At 45.1% G+C, this 26,690-nt stretch overlaps 1 protein-coding gene across 4 annotated transcripts in view; it reads right to left on the reverse strand.

Moving 5' to 3' along the window:
* Nucleotides 1-26,690, reverse strand: part of LOC144686429 (islet cell autoantigen 1-like protein) — a 129,774-nt gene that overhangs the window by 9,707 nt on the left and 93,377 nt on the right. For all 4 annotated transcript variants that reach the window (XM_078551625.1, XM_078551626.1, XM_078551628.1 and 1 more), the window contains 2 exons: nucleotides 20,227-20,270; nucleotides 13,823-13,927 (listed from right to left, as the gene is read on the reverse strand). In XM_078551625.1, coding sequence (XP_078407751.1) covers nucleotides 13,823-13,927; nucleotides 20,227-20,270 — 149 coding nt within the window. The remainder of the gene's footprint in view (nucleotides 1-13,822; nucleotides 13,928-20,226; nucleotides 20,271-26,690) is intronic.

Below are 26,690 nucleotides of genomic sequence, written 5' to 3' on the forward strand. Positions count from 1 at the left end.
TGCTGGATCTTATCAGCGGCGGACGGGACTCCTGCTGAAGCAGAGTCCCATTAGATGGCTGGAGGCAGCCTTCCAGTGGCAGACTAGGTCAGGGGAGTGGGGTAGCGAAGCTTCTTCCCCACACCCCCAGCCGAATCCCCTATGATGGAATCTTACCACCTTTGTGTTCCAAACTACATCTCTCCCCTTTGCACCAAGTGACAGTTCGCACCTGGACATAACCGAAGTTACTGGACCTAACCTGAGTTTGAATGGCGGTTTAAAGCAAGAGAATGAAATGAAACATTGGCAGAATGCAAGTTACAAACAGTTATTCCAGGCTGCATAGTGTCACATCACCACAGAAACATCCAGCACCTTTACACAGTAGCAGACTTTCTTTCCCGCGGAACATAAGTCCTATTCACATGACAGTCTTGGGAATACAAGCATCACTGTGGAGTCGGGCTCAACATTTATTCAGTGTAGGTTCCTCTACTCAAGTTTAAATCTGATAAAAGCCTTGAAAAGGAGTTTAGACCAGCTACAAAATGTTCTTATTCATTCATGTGGCACCAAGCGTCTGGTCTGAGCAGCTTTGTCGGTGAATGAGTTACAAGCAGTTCTGTCAGTTCCAGGATTGTCCCAGTCTGACCTAGCATTGAGATAACATTAGGCTGTCAAATTCTGGACTCAGGAGACATAGATAAATATAGGGTGATATATCTGGGGCAACTTTTGACACTGTCTCAAACAGCAGGCATCTGGGATCTATTTCATATAATTTGCAGGGGAGTTGAAGGCAAAGCTAAAGGTACAAAGATTGGGAAAGAGGCCTGTATGGACACAGAGTTCGGCAGAGTATGAGGAAAGGGGCAGAAAGAAATAGAAGCACAGAGAGGAAGGGCAAAAGTGAGAGGGAGATGAAGACAGATGTAAGTATAATTTCTTCGTTGGGTACAATTCCTGGTCATTGGCACCACCTCTAAGTCATCAAGCTTATGCTCCAACAGCAGACTGGTTGAGGGAGAAAACAATCACAAGCAAATCCAATTCTGTTACCACCTGATGTTCACACACATGCACTTCCAGCAGGGGTCACTGGACAATGAACAGCAGGAAACAGATCACTGTAGCATTAGCATACTGATGAAGGTCTACCAGCTTGGCACTAACTGGGAATCAGAAATGCCAGCTTCCTGGCCTGTACGGCTCAGCTGTTCCCTGCAGAAACCCATTCATCAGACAGTCAGTCAATATTTCCAATGACAAGCAAATTATTCATCAGATCCAATAGTTCCCATTCCTACAAAAACCAAAGGATCTGCAGGTCACACTGTCTGTGAACCTCCACAAGCATGAGCCTTGAGTTCTGAATACAGAGTTAGTGGACCACTGCCCAGAGCAGTTTGAAATGTTCACTTATGTAAAGGATGTGCTTGGCTGACTATCTCCAGGCAGATTCCCCAGCTTATCTCAGTAGCAGTCTCACATTTCCATCGGAATATAAAAATTCAAGACATTCTGGACTTAGTTGAATCATATGTCTCTTGTATATGGAGAAATTGGTGGGATGAGAGTTAAATTTTCCTGGTATAGCTCCCCATTTCTATAAAAGCAAACTGGTACAATTCAAAAGGATGTCACGGCGCGGGGCGAGTGGCCCCTTGGCGCGGGGTGAGCAGTCCCTCGGTGCCACTGTGTGGGGCGAGCGGTCCCTCGGCACCATGGCACGGGGCGAGCATTCCCTCGGCGCCATGGCACGGGGCGAGCGGTCCCTCGGCGCCATGGCACGGGGCGAGCGGTCCCTCGGCGCCATGGCACGGGGCGAGCGGTCCCTCTGGGCGGGGCGAGCGGTCCCTCGGCGCCATGGCGCGGGGCGAGCGGTCCCTCGGCGCCACTGTGCGGGGCGAGCGGTCCCTCGGTGCCACGGCGTGGGGCGAGCGGTCCCTCGGCACCATGGCACGGGGCGAGCGGTCCCTTGGCGCCATGGCATGGGGTGAGCGGTCCCTCGGCGCCATGGCGCGGGGCGAGCGGTCCCTCGGCGCCACTGTGCGGGGCGAGCGGTCCCTCGGCGCCACGGCGCGGGGCGAGCGGTCCCTCGGCGCCACGGCGCGGGGCGAGTGGTCCCTCGGCACCATGGCGTGAGGCGAGCGGTCCCTCGGCGCCATGGCACGGGGCGAGCGGCCCCTCAGAGCGGGGCGAGCAGTCCCTCGGTGTCACAGTGCAAAGTGAGTGGTCCCTCAGTGTCACGGTGCAGAGTCAGTGGTCTCATATGAACATGGAGGAGTAGGCCATTCAGCCCCTTGAGCCTGATCCGCCATTTAATAAGATTATGGCTGACCTGATAGTAACTTGAAATCTGCATCCCATCTACCGCCAATAACCTATCATCTCCTTGCTTACCAAGAATCTATTCATCTCTGCCTTCATAATATTCAAAGACTCTGCTTCCACCACCTTTTCAGGAAGAGAGTTCCAAAGACTCACGACCCTCTGAGGGAAAAAAATTTTGTTTCATCTCCATTTTAAATGGGTGAGTCCTTATTTTTAAACAGTGACCCCTAGGTCTAAGTTCTTTCTCAAGAGGAAACATCCTCTCCACATTCACCCTGTCATGACCCCTCAGGGTCTTTTATGTTTCAATCAAATTGCATCTTACTCTTCTTAACTCCAACAGATACAAGCCTAGCCTGTCTAACCTTTCCTCAGAAGACAACGCGCCCATTCCAGGCATTAGTCTGGTAAACCTTCTCTGAACTGCTTCCAACACATTCACATCCTTCCTTAAATAAGGTGATCAATACTGTACACAGTACTCCAGATGTGATCTCACTAGTGCTCTGTAGCACTAAAGTATAATCTCCCTACTTTTGTAATCAATTCCCCTCGCAATAAATGATATCATGTATTAGTTTTCCTAGTTACCTGCTGTACCTGCATACTAGCCTTTTGCGATTCATGCACTAAGACACCCAGATCCCTCTGCATCTCAGAGCTCTGCAATCTCTCACCATTTAGTTAATAAGCTTCTCTTTTATTCTTCCTGCCAAAATGGACAATTTCACATTTTCCCACATTATACTCCATTTGCCAGATCTTTGCCCACTTACTTAACCTATCTATATCTTTTTGTAGCTCCTAATGTCCTCTTCATAACTTACTTTCCTACCTATCTTTTATGTCATCAGCAAATCTGGCAACCATCCCTTCATCCATGTCATTTATGTAAATTGTTACCCCCTATACTATGAGCTTTTATTTTCCGCAATAACCTTTATCAAATGTCTTCTCGAAATCTTAGTACAGTACATCCACCGGTTCCCCTTTATCCAGGCACATGTTATTTCCTCAAAGAACTCCAATAAGTTGGTTAAACATGATTTCTCTTTCACAAAACCATGTTGACTCTGCCTGATTACCTTCAACTTATCCAAGTGCCCTGCTAAAGCTTCTTTAATAATAGCTTCTAACATTTTCCCTATGACAGATGTTAAGCTAACTGGCCTATGGTTTCCAGTTTTCTGTCTCCCTTCCTTCTTCAATAAAGAATTTGCTATCTTCCAATCTAATGGGATCTTCCCCGAATTTAGGGAGTTTTGGAAAATTAAAACCAATGCATCAACTATCTCACTAGTCACTTCTTTTAAGACCCTAGGATGAAGTCCCAGGTACTTGTCAGCCCGCAACTACAGCAACTTACTCAGTACCATTTCTCTGGTGACTGAAATTTTCCCGCATTCCTCCCTTCCATTTCCTGATTTATAGCTGCTTCTGGGATGTTACTTGTATCCTCTATAATGAAGACTGATGCAAAATACCTGTTCAATTCATCTGACATTTCCTCGTTTTCCCATTATCAATTCTACAGACTCACTTTCTATAGGACCAATGCTCACTTTGTTAAGTCATTTCTTTTTTAAATATTTATAGAAGCTCTTACTATCTGTTTTTAAATTTCTGTCTAGCTTTTTCTCGTACTATAATTTTTCCCTCCTTATTAATCTTTTAGTCATCCTTTGCTGTTTCTTATATTGTGTCCAATCTTGTGACCTTCCACCTATCATTGCACAATCATATACTTTTTCATGAAGTTTGATACTATCTTTAACCTTTCTAGTTAACCACGGATGATGTGTCCGTCCCTTGGTCTTTTTCAAATGTATCTATTCAGTACATTCTGAAATATCCCTTTCAATGTTTGCCACTGCATCTCTATTTTTTTAATTCATTCATGGGATGTGGGCGTCACATTTAGGCCAGCATTTATTGCCCATCCCGAATTGCCCTTTGTTAAGAAGGCATTTTAGAGTCAACCACATTGCTGGAGTCACAAGTAGGCCAGAGGTAAGGACAACAGATTTCCTTCCCGAAAGGACATTAGTGAACCAGATGGGTTTTCACAACAATTCATGGTCATCATTTAATTCCAGATATTTATTGAATTCAAATTCCACATTCTGCCAGGGCAGGATTCGAACCCGAGTCCCCAGGTCTCTGGATTACTAGCCCAGAGACAATACTACTGCACCCTTATAGACCTACCCCTTAAACTACTTCGCCAAATCACTTAAGCCAGCTGTGCATCCATATCCTCATAATTGCCCTAATTTAAAATTCAATCAAATTCGCTGCTACCAAACTCTTTCGAGTTATCAACAGTCACAGATTGCAACTCTTTCGAGTACAATCACAGTTCTTGGTTTTCCGGGAGTGGGACATGAACCCACAACCCTCTGATTCAAAGGCGAGGGTGCTATGAACTGAGCCACAGCTGACACCTCTTCGCTGCTACCAAGGGGCACTTGCGCTATGAGGTAATTAATCAATCCTATCTTGTTGCACAATCCCAGGTCTAGTATAGTCTGCTCTCTGGTTAGCTGCACTGTCACAGTGTGAACTGAGTGGTTTATAACTGTCAGAGTGCAGAGTGAGTGGTCTATCAGCGTCACAGCGCAGATTGAGTGGTCTATCAGTGTCACAGAGCAGAGTGAGTGGTCTATCAGTGTCACAGAGCAGAGTGAGTGGTCATCAGTGACAATGCAAAGTGAGTGGTCTATTTGTGTCACAGCGCAGAGTGAGTGGTCTACCAGTGTCACAGAGCAGAGTGAGTGGTCTATCAGTGGCACAGCGCAGAGTGAGTGGTCTACCAGTGTCAATTCAGAGTGGTCTACCAGTGTCACAGAGCAGAGTGAGTGGTCTATCAGTGGCACAGCGCAGAGTGAGTGGTCTACCAGTGTCAATGCAGAGTGAGTGGTCTATCAGTGTCACAGCGCAGAGTGAGTGGTCAATCAGTGTCACAGCGCAGAGTGAGTGGTCAATCAGTGTCATAGCGCAGAGTGAGTGGTCTATCAGTGTCACAGCGCAGAGTGAGTGGTCTATCAGTGTCACAGCGCAGAGTGAGTGGTCAATCAGTGTCACAGTGCAGAGTGAGTGGTCTGTCAGTGTCACAGTGCAGAGGGAGTGGTCTATCAGTGTCACAGCGCAGAGTGAGTGGTCCATCAGTGTCACAGCGCAGAGTGAGTGGTCTATCGTCAGAGTGCAGAATGAGTGGTCTATCAGTGTCAATTCAAAGTGAGTGGTCTATCAGTGTCAATGCAGAGTGAGTGGTCTATCAGTGTCGCAGCGCAGAGTGAGTGGTCTATCAGTGTCAATGCAGAGTGAGTGGTCTATCAGCGTCACAGCGCAGAGTGAGTGGTCTATCAGCATCAGAGCGCAGAGTGAGTGGTCTATCAGCGTCACAGTGCAGAGTGAGTGGTCTATCAGTGTCACAGCATAGAGTGAGTGGTCTATCAGTGTCACAGTGCAGAGTGAGTGGTCTATCAGTGTCAATGCTAAGTGAGTGATCTGTCAGTGGCACAGCATAGAGTGAGTGGTCTATCAGTGTCACAGTGCAGAGTGAGTGGTCTATCAGTGTCAATGCTAAGTGAGTGATCTGTCAGTGGCACAGCGCAGAGTGAGTGGTCTACCAGTGTGAATGCAGAGTGAGTGGTCTATCAGCATCAGAGCGCAGAGTGAGTGGTCTATCAGCGTCACAGTGCAGAGTGAGTGGTCTATCAGTGTCGCAGCGCAGAGTGAGTAGTCTATCAGCGTCAATGCAGAGTGAGTGGTCTATCAGTGTCAATGCAGAGTGAGTGGTCTATCAGTGTCACAGCATAGAGTGAGTGGTCTATCAGTGTCACAGTGCAGAGTGAGTGGTCTATCAGTGTCAATGCTAAGTGAGTGATCTGTCAGTGGCACAGCGCAGAGTGAGTGGTCTACCAGTGTGAATGCAGAGTGAGTGGTCTATCAGCATCAGAGCGCAGAGTGAGTGGTCTATCAGCATCACAGTGCAGAGTGAGTGGTCTATCAGTGTCGCAGCGCAGAGTGAGTGGTCTATCAGTGTCACAGTGCAGAGTGAGTGGTCTATCAGTGTCAATGCAAAGTGAGTGATCTGTCAGTGTCACAGTGGTGACTGAGTGGTCTATCAGTGTCAGAATTCAGAGTGAGTGGTCTATCAGTGTCACAGTGCAGAGTGAGTGGTCTATCAGTGTCAATGCTAAGTGAGTGATCTGTCAGTGGCACAGCGCAGAGTGAGTGGTCTACCAGTGTGAATGCAGAGTGAGTGGTCTATCAGCATCAGAGCGCAGAGTGAGTGGTCTATCAGCATCACAGTGCAGAGTGAGTGGTCTATCAGTGTCGCAGCGCAGAGTGAGTGGTCTATCAGTGTCACAGTGCAGAGTGAGTGGTCTATCAGTGTCAATGCAAAGTGAGTGATCTGTCAGTGTCACAGTGGTGACTGAGTGGTCTATCAGTGTCAGAATTCAGAGTGAGTGGTCTATCAGTGTCACAGTGCAGAGTGAGTGGTCTATCAGTGTCAATGCAGAGCGAGTGGTCTATCAGTGTCGCAGCGCAGAGTGAGTAGTCTATCAGTGTGACAGTGCAGAGTGAGTGGTCTATCAGTGTCACAGCGCAGAGTGAATGGTCTATCAGTGTCAATGCAAAGTGAGTGATCTGTCAGTGGCACAGCGCAGAGTGAGTGGTCTACCAGTGTGAATGCAGAGTGAGTGGTCTATCAGTGTCACAGCACAGAGTGAGTGGTCTATCAGTGTCACAGCGCAGAGTGAATGGTCTATCAGTGTCAATGCAAAGTGAGTGATCTGTCCGTGGCACAGCGCAGAGTGAGTGGTCTACCAGTGTGAATGCAGAGTGAGTGGTCTATCAGTGTCAATGCAGAGTGAGTGGTCTATCAGTGTCACAGCACAGAGTGAGTGGTCTATCAGTGTCACAGTGCAGAGTGAGTGGTCTATCAGTGTCACAGTGCAAAGTGAGTGGTTTATCAGTGTTACAGCGCAGAGTGAGTGATCTATCGTCACAGTGCAGAGTGAGTGGTCTATCAATGTCAGAATGCAGAGTGAGTGGTCTATCACTGTCACAGTGCACAGTGAGTGGTCAATCAGTGTCACAGCGCAGAGTGAGTGGTCTATCAGTGTCAATGCAGAGTGAGTGGTCCATCAGTGTCACAGTGCAGCGTGAGTGGTCCATCAGTGTCACAGTGCAGAGTGAGTGCTCTATCTGTATCACAGCGCAGAGTGAGTGATCTATTGTTAGAGTGCAGAATTAGTGATCTATCGTCACAGTGCAGAGTGAGTTGTCTATCAGTGTCAATGCAGAGTGAGTGGTCTATCGTCAGAGTGCAGAATGAGTGGTCTATCAGTGTCAATTCAAAGTGAGTGGTCTATCAGTGTCACAGCGCAGAGTGAGTGGTCTATCAGTGTCACAGCGCAGAGTGAGTGGTCAATCAGTGTCACAGCGCAGAGTGAGTGGTCTATCAGTGTCACAGCGCAGAGTGAGTGGTCTATCAGTGTCACAGCGCAGAGTGAGTGGTCTATCAGTGTCAATTCAAAGTGAGTGGTCTATCAGTGTCACAGCGCAGAGTGAGTGGTCTATCAGTGTCACAGCGCAGAGTGAGTGGTCTATCAGTGTCACAGCGCAGAGTGAGTGGTCTATCAGTGTCACAGCGCAGAGTGAGTGGTCTATCAGTGTCACAGCGCAGAGTGAGTGGTCTATCTGTGTCAATGCAGAGTGAGTGGTCTATCAGTATCACAGCGCAGAGTGAGTGGTCTATCAGTGTCACAGCGCAGAGTGAGTGGTCTATCAGTGTCACAGTGCAGAGTGAGTGGTCTATCAGTGTCAATGCAGAGTGAGTGGTCTATCAGTGTCTCAGCGCAGTGAGTGGTCTATCAGTGTCACAGCGCAGAGTGAGTGGTCTATCAGTGTCACAGCGCAGAGTGGATGGTCTATCAGTGTCACAGCGCAAAGTGAGTGGTCTATCAGTGTCACAGCGCAGAGTGAGTGGTGTATCAGTGTCACAGCGCAGAGTGAGTGGTGTATCAGTGTCACTGTGCAGAGTGAGTGGTCTATCAGTGTCACAGTGCAGAGTGAATGGTCTATCTGTGTCACAGTGCAGAGAGAGTGGTCTATCAGTGTCACAGTGCAGAGAGAGTGGTCTATCAGTGTCACAGTGCAGAGTGAATGGTCTATCTGTGTCACAGTGCAGAGAGAGTGGTCTATCAGTGTCACAGTGCAGAGTGATTGGTCTATCAGTGTCACAGTGCAGAGTGATTGGTCAATCAATGTCACAGCGCAGAGTGAGTGGTCTATCAGTGTCACAGTGCAGAGTGAGTGGTCTATCAGTGTCAATGCAGAGTGAGTGGTCTATCAGTGTCCATGCAGAGTGAGTGGTCTATCAGTGTCCATGCAGAGTGAGTGGTCTATCAGTGTCACACAGCAGAGTGAGTGGTCTATCAGTGTCAATGCAAAGTGAGTGGTCTATCAGTGTCCATGCAGAGTGAGTGGTCTATCAGTGTCAATGCAAAGTGAGTGGTCTACCAGTCTCACAGCGCAGAGTGAGTTGTCTATCAGTGTCACAGTGCAGAGTGAATGGTGTGTTAGTGTTACAGTTCGAAGTGATTGGTCCATCAGTGCCACAATGCGGATTGAGTGATCTTTCTGTTTCACAGAGAGTAATGAGATATTGAGAAAATTATTACTGTGAGAGGTAAGATATTTTAAAGCTGAAAATTGAACTCTCCTCATTTCAGGCATCAGGTGTTAGCATCAAACACTCCCAGCCTGATACAGCACAGGTTATATACAGAATAAAGGCTCTTCTGCACTCTCACATCAAAGCCCCCAGGTCAGTTATGGCACAGTTAGATAAAGGATTTAGTATCTTCCAATTTGCTGCAACCATAGAAGACAGTCCTCTTTCTACTGCACAGGTTTGACATTTTCCATTTCCACCTTAGCAACCCAGTGGCTTCTCAGATTGATATTTCCTATTACATAATGAATAAGGAGAGTTGGACTTACATTTAAACCCTGTAGGGTTACAGCACATTGGTTTTTGGATAGTTTCAGTTCACTTGGAATTGCACAGAGTGCGCTCATCTCACAGAGAGGCTGGTTGCCTCACATTGTGTGGTCTGCACTTGAATATAAATATGAGAACCCGATTTTTAATATACCATGCCAACTTTTTTTCCCTATGTTTCTTAGACTTCTGAGGAACAAATTATATCTGCACTTGGAGAGTCACGGATTAATCAGGAATAGTCAGCATGGATTTGTTTAGGGAAGGTCGTGTTTGACAAATTTGATAGAATATTTTGAGGAGGTAACCGGGAGTGTTGATGAGGGTAATGCATTTGATGTGGTCTACATGGACTTTGGCAAGGCTTTTGATAAGGACCCTTATGGCAGACTGGTCAAGGAAGTAAGAGCCCGTGGGATCCATTTGGCATGTTGGATCCAAAATTGGCTGAGAGGCAGGAAGCAGAGAATGATGGTAGAGGGATGTTTCTGTGACTGGAAGTCTGTTTCCAGTGGGGTTCCACAGGGCTTGATGCTGGGGCCCTTGACGTTTGTGGTGTACATAAATGATTTGGACTTAAATATAGGGGCATGATCAAGAAGTTCGCGGATGACACGAAAATTGGTAGGATGGTAAATAGTGAGGAGGATAGCCGTAAACTGCGGGAGGATATCAATGGACTGGTCAGGTGGGCAGAGCAGTGGCAAATGGAATTCAACCTGGAAAAGTGTGAGGTAATACACTTGGGGAGGGCTAACAAGGCAAGGGATTACATTATGAATGGTAGGACCCTGGAAAGTACTGAAGATCAGAGGGACCTTAGTGTGCATATCTACAGATCCCTGAAGGTAGCAGGGCAGATAGATGGATAAGGTGGTTAAGAAGGCATATGGGATACTTGCCTTTATTAGCTGAGGCATAGAATACAAGAGCAGGGAGGTTATGCTGGGACTGTGTAAAACACTGGTTCGGCCACAACAGGAGTACTTCGTGCAGTTCTGGTCACCGCATTACAGGAAGGATGTGATTGCACTGGAGAGGGTGCAGAGCAGATTTACTAGGATGCTGCCTGGGCTGGAGGGTCTGAGCTATGAGGAAAGATTGGGTAGGCTGGGGTTGTTTTCCTTGTAGCAACGAAGGTTGAGAGGGGACCTGATAGATGTGTATGAGATTATGAGGGGCATAGATAGAGTGGATAGGAAGGCACTTTTTCCATTCGTAGAGGGGTCAATAACCAGGGGGCATCGATTTAAAGTAAGAGGTAGAAGGCCAAGAAGGGAGTTGAGGAGAAATTTTTTCACCCAGAGGGTGTTGGGTCTGGAACTCACTGCCTGAAACGGTGGTTGAGTCAGAAACTCTCGTAACATTTAAGAAGTATTTGGATATTCACTTGTGTTGCCATAGCCTCCAGGGCTATGGACCAAGTGTTAGAAAATGGGATTAGGGTGATCAGATCTTTGTTGACTGGCGTTGACATGATGGGCCGAATGGCCTCCTTCTGTGCTGTAGACATCTATGAGTCTATTTGATAGGTGTTTATTGATAAAATTTACCAAATTCTCAATTGACCAGAATGAATGTTTCTGAGTATGTGTAACCTAACAGTAAACATAAGGGCAGTGCAGGGGAGATGCTGGCCTGAAGATCAATGAAAGGATGAGGCCTTCTGTTTTATTGTGACAGCGTGAAACAACCGATTGAAATGACTCAACACCAGACTGAATACCTCCGAGTGTAGAAGCCATCTAGGTTTTAGGCAGGTGATCAACACGATGTTTTTAGTCCATTTTTTTTTTGTTTTATCTTACCTTTAAGTTTCCTGGTGTCACACGACATTCATCCAATGCTGTTCAATAACTGGACATTGGAATGTGTGGAAAAATTGTCATCCTTTTGTTCAAGTCTCTCCATGGCCTCAACCCTTCCTGTCTCTATAACGTTCTCCAGCCTTATGACCCTCTGAGATCTCTGCGCTCCTCGATTCTGGTCTCTTACGCATCCCCAACCCTCACCAATTCACCACCTCCTCCATTGGTGGCCCATGCCTTCAAGTTGCCCAGGAGAGAATTTGTACCTAACGCTCTCCTTCTCTTTCTTCCTTTAAAACACTCCTGAAAACCTACCTCCTTGACCAAGCTTTGGTCAGCCTTAATATTATGTTTTGTGGCTGTGCCTAAATTTCCACTCAATTGTGCTCTTGTGAAGCACTTTGGTACATTTTACATGCTATAGGTGCTATGTAAATGCAAGTTGTTGTTGAGCAATCCAAGTAACTCATCTACTGGGCCTCTCATTCCTTCTGGGGGAATAACTAGAACTCTACTCCCCCAGTAATACCACCAAAATTGGGAACTTTCCAAGTGGAGTTCACTTGGTATGAATATCTGTCCCAGAAATTTACAGCAAGTGTTACTAAACAAACACATGGCACTCATTTTCAAGGCTGCTGTAAAGATTTTTAAATTATGAATATCCTGCACATGCTTTTTGTAAAATTTGATTTCTGGATGTTGATTCTCCGAAGAACTCTGGTGAACTAGTTGGGTTTTACCAGTAACCTGTCCGCTTTTATGGTCATTTTTCTGGTATCAACCTACAAATTATCAGATTTACTGATTTCCTTTTCACAATTTGCCATGGTGGGATTATGAACTCTTCATTTCTGGGTTGCTAATCAAGTTCCATGAGGCTACCACAACCCACAAGTCGCACCATTGACTGAGTTCATGATTATAGCGACAGCAATCTCTCGCCTAACAGCTAGTTAGGGAGACACACATGTTGGCACAAGAGTAAAAGTCATAAATCACAACTTTTAATCAGTGGATAGAAAAAAAAAGACTTGCATTTATATAGCGCCTTTCATGCCCTCAGAATGTCCTGTCCACTTTACTGGCAATGAAGTACTTTTTAAGTGCATAACTGTTAGTTTGCGGGCAACCAGTGGCACACAGCGAGGTCCTACAAACAGCAATGATATAAATGATCAGGTGACCTGCTTTTGTTGTTGGTTGTGGGGTAAATTTGGCCAGGCCACCAGGACAACTCCTCTACTTTTCCTCCAATGTAGTATATGGTGTTACATAGCGTTTTCACCATGGAAACATCCTAATTCGGCACAAAAAGTCCATGCCAGTGTTAATGCTCCACAAAGACTCCTCCCACTCTACTTCATCTAACTGCATCAACATATCTTTCTACTAACTTCTCTTCATGTGTTTATCTCGCTTCCCTTTGAATGCATCTATACTCAACATTTCCCTGTGGTTGAGTTCCACATTGCAAACACTCTCTGGGTAAAGAAATTTCTTCTGAATTCCCTATTGGATTTATTCATGACCAGCTTATATTTATAGCCACTACTTTTGGTCCCCACATAAGTGGAAATATCTTCCCTATGTCTACCCTACTGAATCCTCCTGATCTTGAAGACCTCTACGAGTCTTCTCTTTTCTCTTTAATCTTTCTTTATAAGTATAACCTCTCAATTCTGGTATCATTTTGTTAAATCTTTTTTGCACCATCTCCAGTGCCAGGTATCTTTTCATAATGTGGAGACCAGAATTGTTCACAATACTCCAAGTGTTGTTTAACCAGGTTCTATGGAACATAACTTCTCTGTTTTTTGATTCTATATCCTCTAGAAATTAACACCAGTGCTTTGTTTGATTTCTTTATGTTCTTATTAACCTGTACCACTTCTTTTAGTGGTTTTTGTACCTGTTACCCGGGTCCCTCAGCTCCTCTAACCAATTTAGACAGTTATTTTCCAAGTGCCATGGGATACCAGATATCCACCTGAACAGGCAGACTAGGCCTTAGTTTAATGTCTCGTCTGAAATGACATTACCTCTGGCAAAAACAAAAATACCTGGAAAAACTCAGCAGGTCTGACAGCATCTGCGGAGAGGAATACAGTTGATGTTTCGAGTCCGTATGACTCTTCTTACCTCTGGCAATGCAGCACTCCCTCAGTACTGCACTGAAGTAGTAGCGTAGAATATGTGCTCAAGTCTTTGCAGTGGGTCTTGAATCCATGACTTAGGTGTGAGAGTGTTAAAAAAAGTGTCTTATCAGAGATTTTCTTCAAGATTAAAATATGATACTATTTAAATGCAAGGCATGACCTTTTTCAGTTTGTAAATAGACTGTGAAAGGAATTAGTTGACTGGCCTTTTCTTGTTCCATACTGATCCAAATCAAACTCGAGACATGATTATTTTTGTTATCAAAAGATAGGGATCAAAAGCGGGTAAATGAATTGAGGTGCAGATTAGCCATGATATAACTGAATGGCAACTGCAGAGTCGAGTTGAATAGTCTCCTCTTGTTGTTTGTTTACCCAATTTACTCTTCAAATCAGCCTTGACCACCATGTTGATAGCTACATAAAATATGGCAGTCAATACAAGTTTTTTCTTATCAGAGCTTTGGTTAATAGATCTCACCAACACCAAAATAAAGTGTGAGCATGCACATGGTTTTTACCCATCTCGTAGAATGTATCTCGTATGTTGCTAGATGGATCCAGCTCTGCAGCTAGCTGTGTGGCATCTTGGCTGAAGGTGTTTACTGGTGCTTCACTCTGACCCCCTGTTAAATGTGGAGCAGCACAAAATAAGGCCATAAGACACAAAACTTTAGGACTAAAAAAAAATGCACAGAAAAAAAAGTGTATATTCTCCCCTCCACAATGCAAGGCTGGAAAAGGATCCACAGTCATATTTACACCAATTTCATTCCACAACCAGCAAAATAATTGAGGTCATCTCTCCGTTCCGGTATTTCTTAAAGAAACTAGTTTGAATTGGGGAATTAATCAATGGGGTTATAGATGAGCAAAGAACACTGATACACTAATATGATATGCCAAAATGCAGTTCAGTACAATGAGATGTGTGTGATCCTGAAGCATGGCCCTATTGGGCTGAATGACCTGTTTTTGTGCTGTAATTACTATGCAGTCTCTTAGAATACTTATTGATACATCAACATTGCTAAGTCTTCCATTAATACTGAATATCGCTAAGGCAACACAATCTTACTGTTGTGTGACAGAATGACTGCTCCTCCACAACATCAGAGCCCTATTGCTGTATGAAAGAATGTCCGTTTGGCGAAGCTGACCTATTACTGGATGACTGATTGGCAGGTGATTTACTGTTAAATCACAATGTCAACTTAATGCAATATAATGCTGTCTTTGAGACTTGCTGGTTCCTTGTCGTCATGAATATACCTAGTGAGTAACTGATGGCCTAACAAGAGTACCACGTTAATGTACATCACTCATTGCCTGTCTCCATAATGTGACTAAGTACTTACATTACCACTTAACACATCCAGACAAATAAAAAACCTCAGGCAGTGAGAACGGAATCTGCTGCTCTGCACGTATCAGGTTCTGAATCTAAGAAGCCATGTAACAAAAACAGAAAATACTGGAAAAACTCTGTTTCTCTCTCCACAGATGCAGCCAGAGCTGCTGAGTTAACGTTTTGAGTCCAACATCTCTTCCTCTAAGCTGGAGAGGGGTAAAAATGTGTTGGGTTTTATGCTGTTGAAAAATGGGGGAGGTGCAGGTGGAGCAAAATAGAAGGTATGGGATAGTTTGAAGGGCAGAAGGGATTAAATGAGAAAGGGGTCATGGAACACAAGACAAAGGGAGTGGTAGTGATAGTATAAAGACGAAAGCTTTGGTCCAAAGTGGGTGTTAATCGCAGAGAAAGAGGTTAACACTGTAAGAAAGCAAAAAACATGAGAATAAGATACAGACTGGCACTTTGGGGGTGGGCGGGGGTAAAAAATTCAAAACGGAAGACAGAATTCATGGTCTGAAATTGTTGAACTCAATGCTGAGTCCAGAAGGCTGAGTCCAGAAGTGCCTAATTGTAAGATGAAGTGCTGTTCCTAAGAAGCCACATCGCTGAAAGGAAAATTACTCTACTTCGCAATATGACTTGCAACGATCCACATGCTACATATATTCATACACAGAGACCTGTCCTCTACAGGCAAAGGAAGATCGTCCAGGCATTGTGCTTTAAAAAAAATTAAACAGAAGTGTGGGAGACAATAATTCCCTGCAGTTTCCTTGGAAACGCCTTGACCAGAGTCCACTTGCCAACCAATCAGCACCCTTTTTTCATGCAGTTTAAATTGTTGCTGCCTTTGAAATTTGGTATTCTTGCATCTGTCCTGATAAGTGCAAGATGAAAAGCTTTGACAGCATATCCCTCTTTCCAGCAATAAAGATAATTTATTGGAATAATTTCTCATACTTGTGGATAATGTACACGGACATTTAAATTGAGGGTTCTACTTCCAGAAGTTGACAAACTCTGCTCTCATGAATCAGTGGATAAAGGTACTATGTAGTACTGAGCTATACAGACAGGTTTGATTCCTAGTCTGTGCTGAGTTAACTGACCTCAATTGTAGCAACAGCAGTAGGATTCTACAAATGGTCTCAGCACTTTTTCGTCTAAAGAGGGGAAACTCATCCAGGGTTTCCATTCTCGATTATTATCCAATAACTCTTAGCAGAAAATAAAGAGACCATCAGGCTCACCTGGGATCCCCTCTGCAGCTGAATAACCTACTGATATACAATGTCCAAGTTCAATTCAGGGAGGTACTCAGTGTGCTGGTATCAATGCAAAAGGGACAAATAAAAACAACAGAATAAGAGTTGCCAACTATAGAACATTTTGATACTACACTTGCAATTAGAGTTTGATGGCTCAATGGTGCTGGTAAACTCAAGTTATAAATATCCACAATGGCCAGTTTTAAAATCCAAAGCCTTTTTAGGCTCTCCAAGAAAACGGTCTGACCTTCCTCCAAGCAGCAAGTTCCTCTCTGTATGTGTTTTATCTGCTTTGGGTAAACAATAACTATCTACCAAGGGAAAGCAATTAACTGGGGGAGATTCCTGAAGTTGCTTAGACATCTGGGTTTGGAACATTGCCCAAAAGCATTGCAACACACAGGTAAATTGACAAAGACAATATGGGAGTACCCGCTGACAAGGGTGGTACTGTTGTTGTCTGGCGCATTGACCTCTACCTCGCGGAGGCTGAGCGTCAACTCGCAGACGTTTCCTCCTACCTCTCCCTGGACCATGACCCCACCACAGAACATCAAGCCATTGTTTCCAGGACTGTCACTGACCTCATCTCCTCTGGAGATCTTCCTCCCACAGCTTCCAACTTGATAGTCGCCCAACCTCGGACGGCCCGCTTCTACCTCCTACCCAAAATCCACAAACAGAACTGTCCTGGCAGACCGATCGTGTCAGCCTGTTCCTGCCCCACGGAACTCATTTCTCATTATCTTGACTCCCTTCTCTCTCCCCTTGTCCAGTCCCTTCCCACCTACATCCGTGATTCCTCTGACACCTTACGTCACATCAACAATTTCCAGTTCCCTGGCCCCAACCGCTTCCTCTTCACCATGGATGTCCAATCCCTCTACACCTCCATCCCCCACCAGGATGGTCTGAGGGCCCTTAGCTTCTTCCTTGAACAGAGGCCCCAACAATCCCCATCCACCACTACTCTCCTCCGTCTGGCTGAACTTGTTCTCACACTGAACAATTTCTCCTTTAACTCCTCTCACTTCCTCCAAATAAAAGGTGTGGCTATGGGTACCCGCATGGGCCCCAGCTATGCCTGTCTCTTTATGGGGTATGTGGAACATTCCTTGTTCCAGTCCTACTCCGGCCCCCTCCCACAACTCTTTCTCCGGTACATCGATGATTACTTCGGTGCTGCTTCATGCTCTCGTCGGGACCTGGAAAAATTTATTAATTTTGCTTCCAATCTCCACCCCTCCATCATCTTCACATGGTCCATCTCTGACACTTCTCTTCCCTTCCTTGACCTCTCTGTCTCAATTTCTGATGATAGACTGTCCACCAATATCCATTACAAGCCTACCGACTCCCACAGCTACCTCGACTACAGCTCCTCACACCCCGCTTCCTGTAAAGACTCCATCCCATTCTCTCAGTTCCTTCGCCTCCGTCGCATCTGTTCTGATGACGCTACCTTCAAAAACAGCTCCTCGGACATGTCCTCCTTCTTCCTTAACCGAGGTTTTCCATCCACGGTCGTTGACAGGGCCCTCAACCGTGTCCGGCCCATATCCCGCGCATCCTCCCTCACGCCTTCTCCTCCTTCCCAGAAACATGATAGGGTCCCCCTTGTCCTCACTTATCACCCCACCAGCCTCCGCATTCAAAGGATCATCCTCCGCCATTTCCGCCAACTCCAGCATGATGCCACCACCAAACACATCTTCCCTTCACCCCCCTTGACAGCATTCCGTAGGGATCGTTCCCTCCGGGACACCCTGGTCCACTCCTCCATCACCCCCTACTCCTCAACCCCCACTTATGGCACCTCCCCATGCCCACGCAGAAGATGCAACACCTGCCCCTTCACTTCCTCTCTCCTCACCATCCAAGGGCCCAAACACTCCTTTCAAGTGAAGCAGCATTTCACTTGCATTTCCCCTAACTTAGTCTACTGCATTCGTTGCTCCCAATGCGGTCTCCTCTACATTGGAGAGACCAAACGCAAACTGGGCGACCGTTTTGCGGAACACCTGCGGTCTGTCCGCAAGAAAGACCCAAACCTCCCTGTCGCTTGCCATTTTAACACTCCACCCTGTTCTCTTGCCCACATGTCTGTCCTTGGCTTGCTGCATTGTTCCAGTGAAGCCCAACGCAAACTGGAGGAACAGCACCTCATCTTCCGACTAGGCACTTTACAGCCTTCTGGGCTGAATATTGAATTCAACAACTTTAGATCTTAAACTCCCCCTCCCCCCATCCCCACCCCGTTTCTTTCCCCCCCCCACCCGCCTTTTTTTTCAATAATCTATATAGATTCTTCTTTCCCCACCTATTTCCATTATTTTTAAATCTAAAACTAAAACCTTTAGTCTTTCCACCCCACCCCCACTAGAGCTGTACTTTGAATATCCTGTCTTGCATTCTTAATTAGCACTTTTCTCAGACAAAGACCACCACCTTCAACACCTCTTTGACCCTTTTGTCTCTGACATCTTTTGATTATCTGCTCACACCACACCCTCAATGTGTCTCTTCCCCCCCACCCACCTTAAACCAATTTATATTTCTCCCTTGTTGAAACTATGCTTCAGTTCTGCTGAAGGGCCATGAGGGCTCGAAACGTTGACTGATTTCTTCTCCGCCGATGCTGCCAGACTTGCTGAGTTTTTCCAGGTAATTCTGTTTTTATTTTGTATGGGAGTACCTAACCAGAAGTTCCCCTAAGCAACAACACTGAAAATATGAACTGCTGTTTCTGTGAACATCTATGTCGATCCTGCATCGGACTGAGAGGACCAACAGAAGATGATGAAATTATTTACAGCATAGACCAACTCGAACAATGAGGAGTCTATCTCAAAACTATGCTCTATACGCTGAGCCCTATCTACTGTCCCTAAATAGCATTACTGCTCAAAGGCAGTAGAACTTGTAGACTAGTGTCAAAAGCACCGGTTCAAAAACAGACTGGTATTTTTGTGACTTTCCTACGAAGTAGGTCAAAGGACGCATGTTAACCAGCCCATGACAGGTAGGAGGGAGTTGCGGGGTAGTTTATAGCCTAAAAACTGGGGAAGGGGTTCCCAACCAAATGCGTACAAGCAACTGTTTTCGCCCTAGACAAGAGTTCCATCTTGGAGAATGAACAGTTCATTATCATATTTAAATCAGCCTCCATCATGCAATTGGAAGCCTAATTTAAATTTAACAATTGCCAGCCAAGTTTCCCTGGGCTCAAGAAACCAGGCAGCAAAAGAGGGACAGGAGCTGCCGGATCAAGTGGATAAGTGTCTTTTCCAGCATTCTTCGAGGATCAGGAGGAGCTGGAGTGCTTCCCCCAGCCCCTCAAGCAAACCTTCAGCCTCCCTTCCAGCAATTACAGCCTTTAACTACTGCTAAGATAAGTAACCTCACTCCACAATCCCCCATGGCATCATTCTCTCTCCCCGGCAATAGCCCCACCCAACAAAGTAACCTTCCCCAACCCCCGATCTCCAGCTTGCCTTGCCATTGTGATTGGTGGGGACATCCCTGGCTACAACTTCCTGCCACTGGTTTTCTTGCCTGGCAGCCAGCTGGCCGGCCAATTTGGCCTGTTGCCAGATGTGAAACGGAAGGTAAAGTGTTTTAAAGGGGTCTTAAATTTGGCAGTATGTCCACATCTCTGGCACCACCCACATTTCTCTGCACTCCCTGGAAAGTCTCTCTTTCTGAACCCTCAGCATGACCAGGGATGTTCACGCCTCAAGAGAAGAACTGGTTAATAAAATCAGTCTTATCACTAAGATTAGCTACCAGCCCGCATTGCCAAGCAGGTTCAACGAACTGAGCAAACTTCCTTACTCAAGACGTGGTGAGAAGGTGGAACTCGCTGCCACAAGAAGTAATTGAGGCGAATAGCATGGATGTGTTTAAGGGGAAAGGAAAAGAAGGATATGGTTATTGGATGAGATGACAGGAGTCTTGTATGGAGCTTAAACCTCTTGGGCTGTAAATACTATGTAATCCCAATTAATGTGACAGGCAATAGCCAGCAGAGCTGCTGTTGCTTTTCCCAGCAGAAAACGATAGGATACATTAGCCTTCTGAGTCTGGCTTAGCCTTGTAGCATTCCAAAGATGTGAACAAAGCAGAATTTGTAATTACTACTTCCGGACAGGGTGAAATTAGAACTTTTTTGCAGGAGAGGGCCCTGTGATGAGGGAGTGCTTTTGATCAAAGATTAGATTAATTTTGCTTGAAGTGGAATTGTTGCACCCCTCTGGTACTGCTGACCACACATTGTGGATGCAGCTTCCTCCCAATTATTTACCTGCACCAGGTCCATGTTCTTCATCTTCATCCAGGAGCACCAACCTGAAAACAAATGAAACCACATAAGATGGAGAAACCTTCTGATCAGCCTACTAGCTTATATCATAGCCTGCTAATCCTCCAACACCTGTACCAAAAAAATTTAGAGTTCAAGAAGCTAACTTAAAGTGCAAAAATGTCCTGGAGATTCTAAGAAAAATCAGAAATACTGGACATCAATCAAATGCACTGACAAAGCATCCTTGCCGGAACTCAAACTTGGCCTCTTCATCCCTCTTGTGCACCTTTCAAACACCATCTCTCTCTACAGCCCAGAAATCATTAGTGAAATCAACATATAATACTAAACAGGCTAAAGCCTGCAATAAAACAGTGGACAAAGGAATTCCATCACTCCCTCTAATCAGTAACAGTAATTACTAGGCTTACTATGAGTTATTTTCAGTCCCTCTTTTTCGGTTTGAAGTGTTTCCTCATCAGTGTCCTCCTGCACACTTTTGTATTTATTTGTGTGCATATCTTTCACTTTGTATCTTGTTCTCTTCTTATTGTGCCGGTCACTCTGTTTCTTTTTTTACTTTCTCTCATGATACCAGTCCCTTTATTTCCATGTTTGATTACTCTGAATGTCCCAGGAATAATCTTGTCTTTCTCCAAGCGTGGCATCGAAATCGGCCAAAAAAATCTCCTCTATTGTAATTTCTATGGTTCCATCTTTATGGCTCTGTCCTGCATCAATTCTCTTTCTCCTTCCTACTTGAGAGCCAGGTTAAGAGGATGTTTTCCCCCACTCTCCCACCACTTGTTTTCCCCTCTTTTGCTTTCAGTTTTGACTTCTAGTTCTCTCTCCCTCACTTCTATACTGTGTCCTTGTTCTCCATCTATCTTTCATCTCAATATAATGCTGTTCAAACTCCTTCACCTCTATATTGCACACTATTTCACATCTGCTTCACTCTCTCTCCTCTTTCACATCTGCTTTCTCTGTGCCTCTCCTGCACTTGTTTTTTTCTTTCTCCCCCCCTTTGTCTTCATTTGTTTTGCTCTCTTCTTTTTTTGGTTTCTCTCTCTCACCTTCACTTGTTTCTCTTACTTCTAAACTTTCACTTATCCTCACTTCTCTTCTTGCCTCTCTTTGTTGCTTGTTCTACAACACATTATACTCTATTTCTTCTAACATTTAACGGATGGAAGCAGGCCATGAAGGAGGGAGAGGGGTACTCGGTGCAGGGTTCTTAGCCTCTGACCTGCTCTTGAAGCCACAGTATTTATATGGCTAGTACAGTTCAGTTTCTATGGCTATAAGAGCAGGCCAGAGGCTAGGAATCCTGTGGCGAGTAACTCACCTTCTGACTCCCCAAAGCCTGTCCACCATCTACAAAGTTCAAGTCAGGAGTGTGATGGAATATCTCCACTTGTCTGGATGAGTGCAGCTCCCACAACATTCAAGAAGTTTGACTCCACCCAGAAAGGTAGTTAGCCTCAGCTCAGTGGTCGATCTGAAGCTCGCTTGATTGGCACCCGTTCCACAAACATTCACTCCCTCCACCACCGAAGCACAGTAGCAGCAGTGTGTACCATCTGCAAGATGCACTGCAGGAACTCACCAAGGCTCCTTAGACACCACCTTCCAAACCCACGACCACTAGCATCTAGAAGGACAAGGGCAGCAGACACATGGGAACACCACCACCTGGAAGCTCCCCTCCAAGCCATACACCATCCCGTCTTGGAAATACATCACCGTTCCTTCACTATGGCTGGGGCAAAATCCTGGCCTGGAACTCCTTCCCTAACAGCATTGTGGGTGTACCTACACCATATGGACTGCAGCGGTCCAAGGCGGCAGCTCACCACCACCTTATCAAGGGCAATTAGTGGTGGGCAATAAATAATGGCCTAGCCACTGACACCCAGATCCTATGAATGAATTTTAAAAAACCTCTGGCTCATTTTTCAGTCCTCAGCCCAGGGTCACCTAACTTCTGCTCCAGCTGAGATCAGCAAACTTAGCACAGCCTGGGGAACCATGTCAGGGACTATTTTGGCACTTGCCATGTTCTGGGTTATATCTCAGGCCATCATGGTATTCTCTTCATCTTCAACAGGCAGAGTGAATACACATTTAGAGCAAGATAAATGCAAGGCTGTAACCCAATAGACAGTTTACTTCTTATTAAACTGGTGAATAAATAGTGGTCAGTAATAAATGTACATCTACAGTAGTTATATCCTCTTGAAGTGTCAAAAAAGACACTTCTCAATGCAAGATTGATCCATTAAACACGATCACTCACATCTTACATGGTGAAATATTATCAGGCCTGGGTTCAGCTCACCCTCGCTGCTGGCTTCAGATCGACTACTGAGCTGAGGCTAACTACCTTTCACCCCACAATCAGAAGCTCCTGGGCTCTGAGCGGTCCTTCAAAGTAATTGCACAGATTCACTAGTTGTACCCCTTGTATAGGTCTGACCCACAGTTCGCCCCACAGACAGTTGTCAATCAAAATCACTAACTTTAGGTCATTCAGAATCCGCTTGATTCACTGATCTGCATTAAGTAATTTTAATTACCTTGCTCAAGAGGTTCCCTACTGGGTATAATGCAAATAATCAAACCAGAAATGCTAAGTACTCCTGGTGCAAAGCACATCATTGCATCACTGAGATGCAAATACGAGCAAGAAGTTTAATCGATATTCTATTCAATTTGCAGCAGCAATAAAGACTCCAATAAAAAATCTAAAAAAGACAAAGATGCTTCACTTTCATCACAAGGAGAATGTCCTACTGCCTTTTCTCACTCTGGACTCGCTTTCTCGTATGGCAGTAATTTTCATAATATCACCACTATCTGTGATCCTCTACCCCTTCAGCTGCAACCTTTGGCAGATAGCGATTCATGTGTTTACAATTTCTATTGATGGCATGTCTGATCCAGATGATCAATGCTATTTTCTTTTCATACTCTCCAGCAAGGGGATGCTACTCCAGGGTAGCTCCCAAACAATTTGTATAAAAGGTCTGACTGAAATAGGATGATTGAATTTGTAGTTTATTTTTGTCTCTCAACTTCACACAAGTGAAGTTTCACAACTGCCCACAATTGCAAGATTGAAATCAAGAGCTCAGCGTATGGGAAATATTACAAAAATGGAATTCTGTGAACCACTTCCTTTGAGAGGTTATTATTAGTTAGAATTGTGGCCACACCAAAAAAAAGTGAACTGCTATATAAAATCCTCAAACACTGAGCATAGATCATCCTCCACATGAACGTGAATATTCTGTGGTTTCAGCAACAATATCATGGACAAGCTGTCTAAGATACTAACATATACATTGGTCAGATGCTCTTCCCCACCCCCAGATACACCTTTCCCTAATGAGTCAGCAGGGGGGTGTAACAAGAAACTTTAAACATCCAGAAAATTAAGCAGCAGCAGGGCGTACTCGAGCAGAAGGAACTTTTAAGTTGCAGTGGAATGAATGAGGGCGATCACATCCACATCAGGTAATGTAATATCCATTCAGTTTTTCCGCATGAAATGAATTTTATCAAAGCAGTGACAAAATCATGGCATTAGAAGACTCTATGCCAGTGTTCAGGCCAACTTGGAGAACAGCATACATTGGCTTGAATTGACAGATGATAACACCACTGGGTGCTCACCGTCCAGAGAATCCCGGACCTTTTGGTTCTATATAGCCAAAACTATATCACGTAGTGTCATTGTAATGGACTGGGGAGTTTGTTACCCACAAAAGGTAATAAAAAACTTTTTATATAGTGCCCTTTTATAACTCTGAACACCCCAAAGCCCTTTACAGACAACTAAGCACTTTTAAAGTGTACACACTGTTTTAATGTAGAGAAACTGGACAGTCAATTTGCACACAGAAAAGCCCCACAAACAACAGTAAGATAATCTGTTTTAGTGACCTTGGTTGAGAGATAAATATTGCCCAGGTGACTAGGGAGAACTCCTTTGCTCTTCTCCATTATCATATCTTGGGATCTTTAATAGACACTTGGCAGGGCAGGAGGCACATCAATTTATTGTCCTGCCTGAAAGCCAGTGCTTCCAACAGTGCAGCACTCCCTCAACACTGTATTGAGTTGACAACCTAGACTTTGGGCTCAAGTCTCTGGAGTGATACAGATAAGCAGGCGGTGGAGACTTTATGGGTAGAATTAAGAAATAAGAATTAAGAAATAGAAAAAGAGACATTTTTTGTCAAAGCTTTTCGTCTTGCACTCATCAGGACAATTTGCAAGAAAATGTTAGGGGAAATAACAAATTTATACTGTATGAGAAGAGAGTGCTGATTGGTTGGCAAATGGACAAAGAATGGCAGTAGTCATCCTCAACTAGCATGGCTATATCAACAAAGTGCACGCCATTCTTAATGACTGGCCCAAATTCGTATCCATTGAACCTGTCGCTCATGACTGGACAGCCTTGCTCAAAAGTAAGCTTAAAAAGAAAACGCCTGCTGGACTTGTGTAAGAACAATGAGCTGCTGCGTGATATATATGACAGGGTTCGTCCTCACGGCTCGCTGCGTATGTATGGGCTGTCCAAGACACACAAAAACGACCGGTTCTGCAAAGCATGAATTGACCAAATGGTTGGGCGAGTTGTTACAACCAGTTTTGAACAAGTTTTCCAGATACATGGTGAAGGACTCCTTCACATTTGTGAGGGCCACACAGGGCTTACATATCAATAGCAATGTTGTGTCCATGTGCTCATGTGACATGCTAGCCTAATCACCAATGTTCCACTTAAGGAAGCCATAGATATTGGCGCTGCAGCATTGTATCATGATGATCTAGACTCGCCACCATTGCATGAATCAGTATTCATTGAGCTTATGAACTCAGCAACTTGTACAGTTGAGTTCAGCTTTAATGACACCACGTACCCAGATAGGTGGTGTTGCCATGGGCTTCCCTCTAGGCCCAGCTCTCTCAATCATCCTTGTTGGGTTCCATGAGAAACGTGTCTTCGATGGAATGACACCTAACCTCCTATCCCTTGCATATTTCCGATATGTGGACGATATGTTTGCTATATTTAAATCCACAGCTGCATGTAATAATTTCCTTGCATGTCTTAATGGGCTCCACCCTGTGCTCAAATTCACTTTTGAAATGGAGCAGTCAAGTGAACTCCCTTTCCTTGACATACTCGTTGAGAAATCTGCCAGGAGGTTCTCTACCATGGTCTACTGCAAGCTTCCCTTACTGGCCAATATACATGTTGCAATTCTTAGAGTTCCATGCGCTATAAGATTGGCCTTATTGGCAACTTTGTAAATAGGGCCTGAGCCATTTGCTCACCGTGCAAGCTTGATGCTGAAATAGAGCACATCAAAGACATCTTGCAGGAGAACTGCTGCCCTGATCAAATCATTTTGCACTGTATCTCACACAAACTCATGAACTGGCCCAAGGCTGTCAATTTCAGCCATGAAAAGTACCCAGTCTACCTCAGATTACCTTGGAAGGGAAAGCTATCTCAAAAATTTGAACAGGTGATGCTAGCAACATGAGTGGTGTTCACCACTAACAGGATGCTGCCTATCGCACAAATGAGTAATGTGGTATATGAATTTCAGTGCACTGTGATGCTAGGCATTTTTTAAAAATTCATTTATGGGATGTGGGTGTCGCTGGCTAGGCCAGCATTTATTGCCTACCCTTAATTGCCCTTGAAACGGTAGTGGAGAGCTGTCTTCTTAAACCGCTGCAGTCTCTGTGGTGTAGGTATACCCACAGTGCTGTTAGGGTGGGAGTTCCAGGGTTTTGACCCAGCGACAGTGAAGGAACGGCAATATACTTCCAAGAGAGGATGGTAAGTGGCTTGGAGGGGAGTTTCCAGGTGATGGTGTTCCCATGTATCTGCTGCCCTTGTCCTTCTGGATGGTAGTAATCGTGGGTTTAGAAGGTGCCACCTTGGTGAGTTTCTGCAGTGCATCTTGTAGATGGTACACACTGCTGCCACTGTTCGTCGGTGGTGGAGGGAATGAATGTTTGTGGAAGGGGTGCTAATCAAGTAGGCTGCATTGTCCTGGTTGGTGTCAAACTTCTTGAGGGCTGTTGGAGCTGCACTCATCCAGGCAAGTGGAGAGTATTCCATCACTTGTGCCTTGTAGATGCTAGACAGGCTTTGGGGAGTCAGGAGATGAGTTACTCAGTACAGGATTCCAATCCTCTGACCTGCTCTTATAGCCACAGTATTTAGATAGCTAATCCAGTTCAGTTTCTGGTCAATGGTAATCCCAAGGGTGCTGATAGTGGGGAAAGCAGCGATGGTTATGCTAATGAATGTCAAGGGGCGATGGTTAGATTCTCTCTTGTTGGGGATGGTCATTGCCTGCCATTTGTGTGATGCGAATGTGACTTGCCACTTGTCAGCCCAAGCCTGGATATTGTCCAGGTATTGCTGCATT

Source organism: Cetorhinus maximus, chromosome 11, assembly GCF_964194155.1.
Source record: "Cetorhinus maximus chromosome 11, sCetMax3.hap1.1, whole genome shotgun sequence".
Lineage (NCBI taxonomy): Eukaryota > Metazoa > Chordata > Chondrichthyes > Lamniformes > Cetorhinidae > Cetorhinus > Cetorhinus maximus.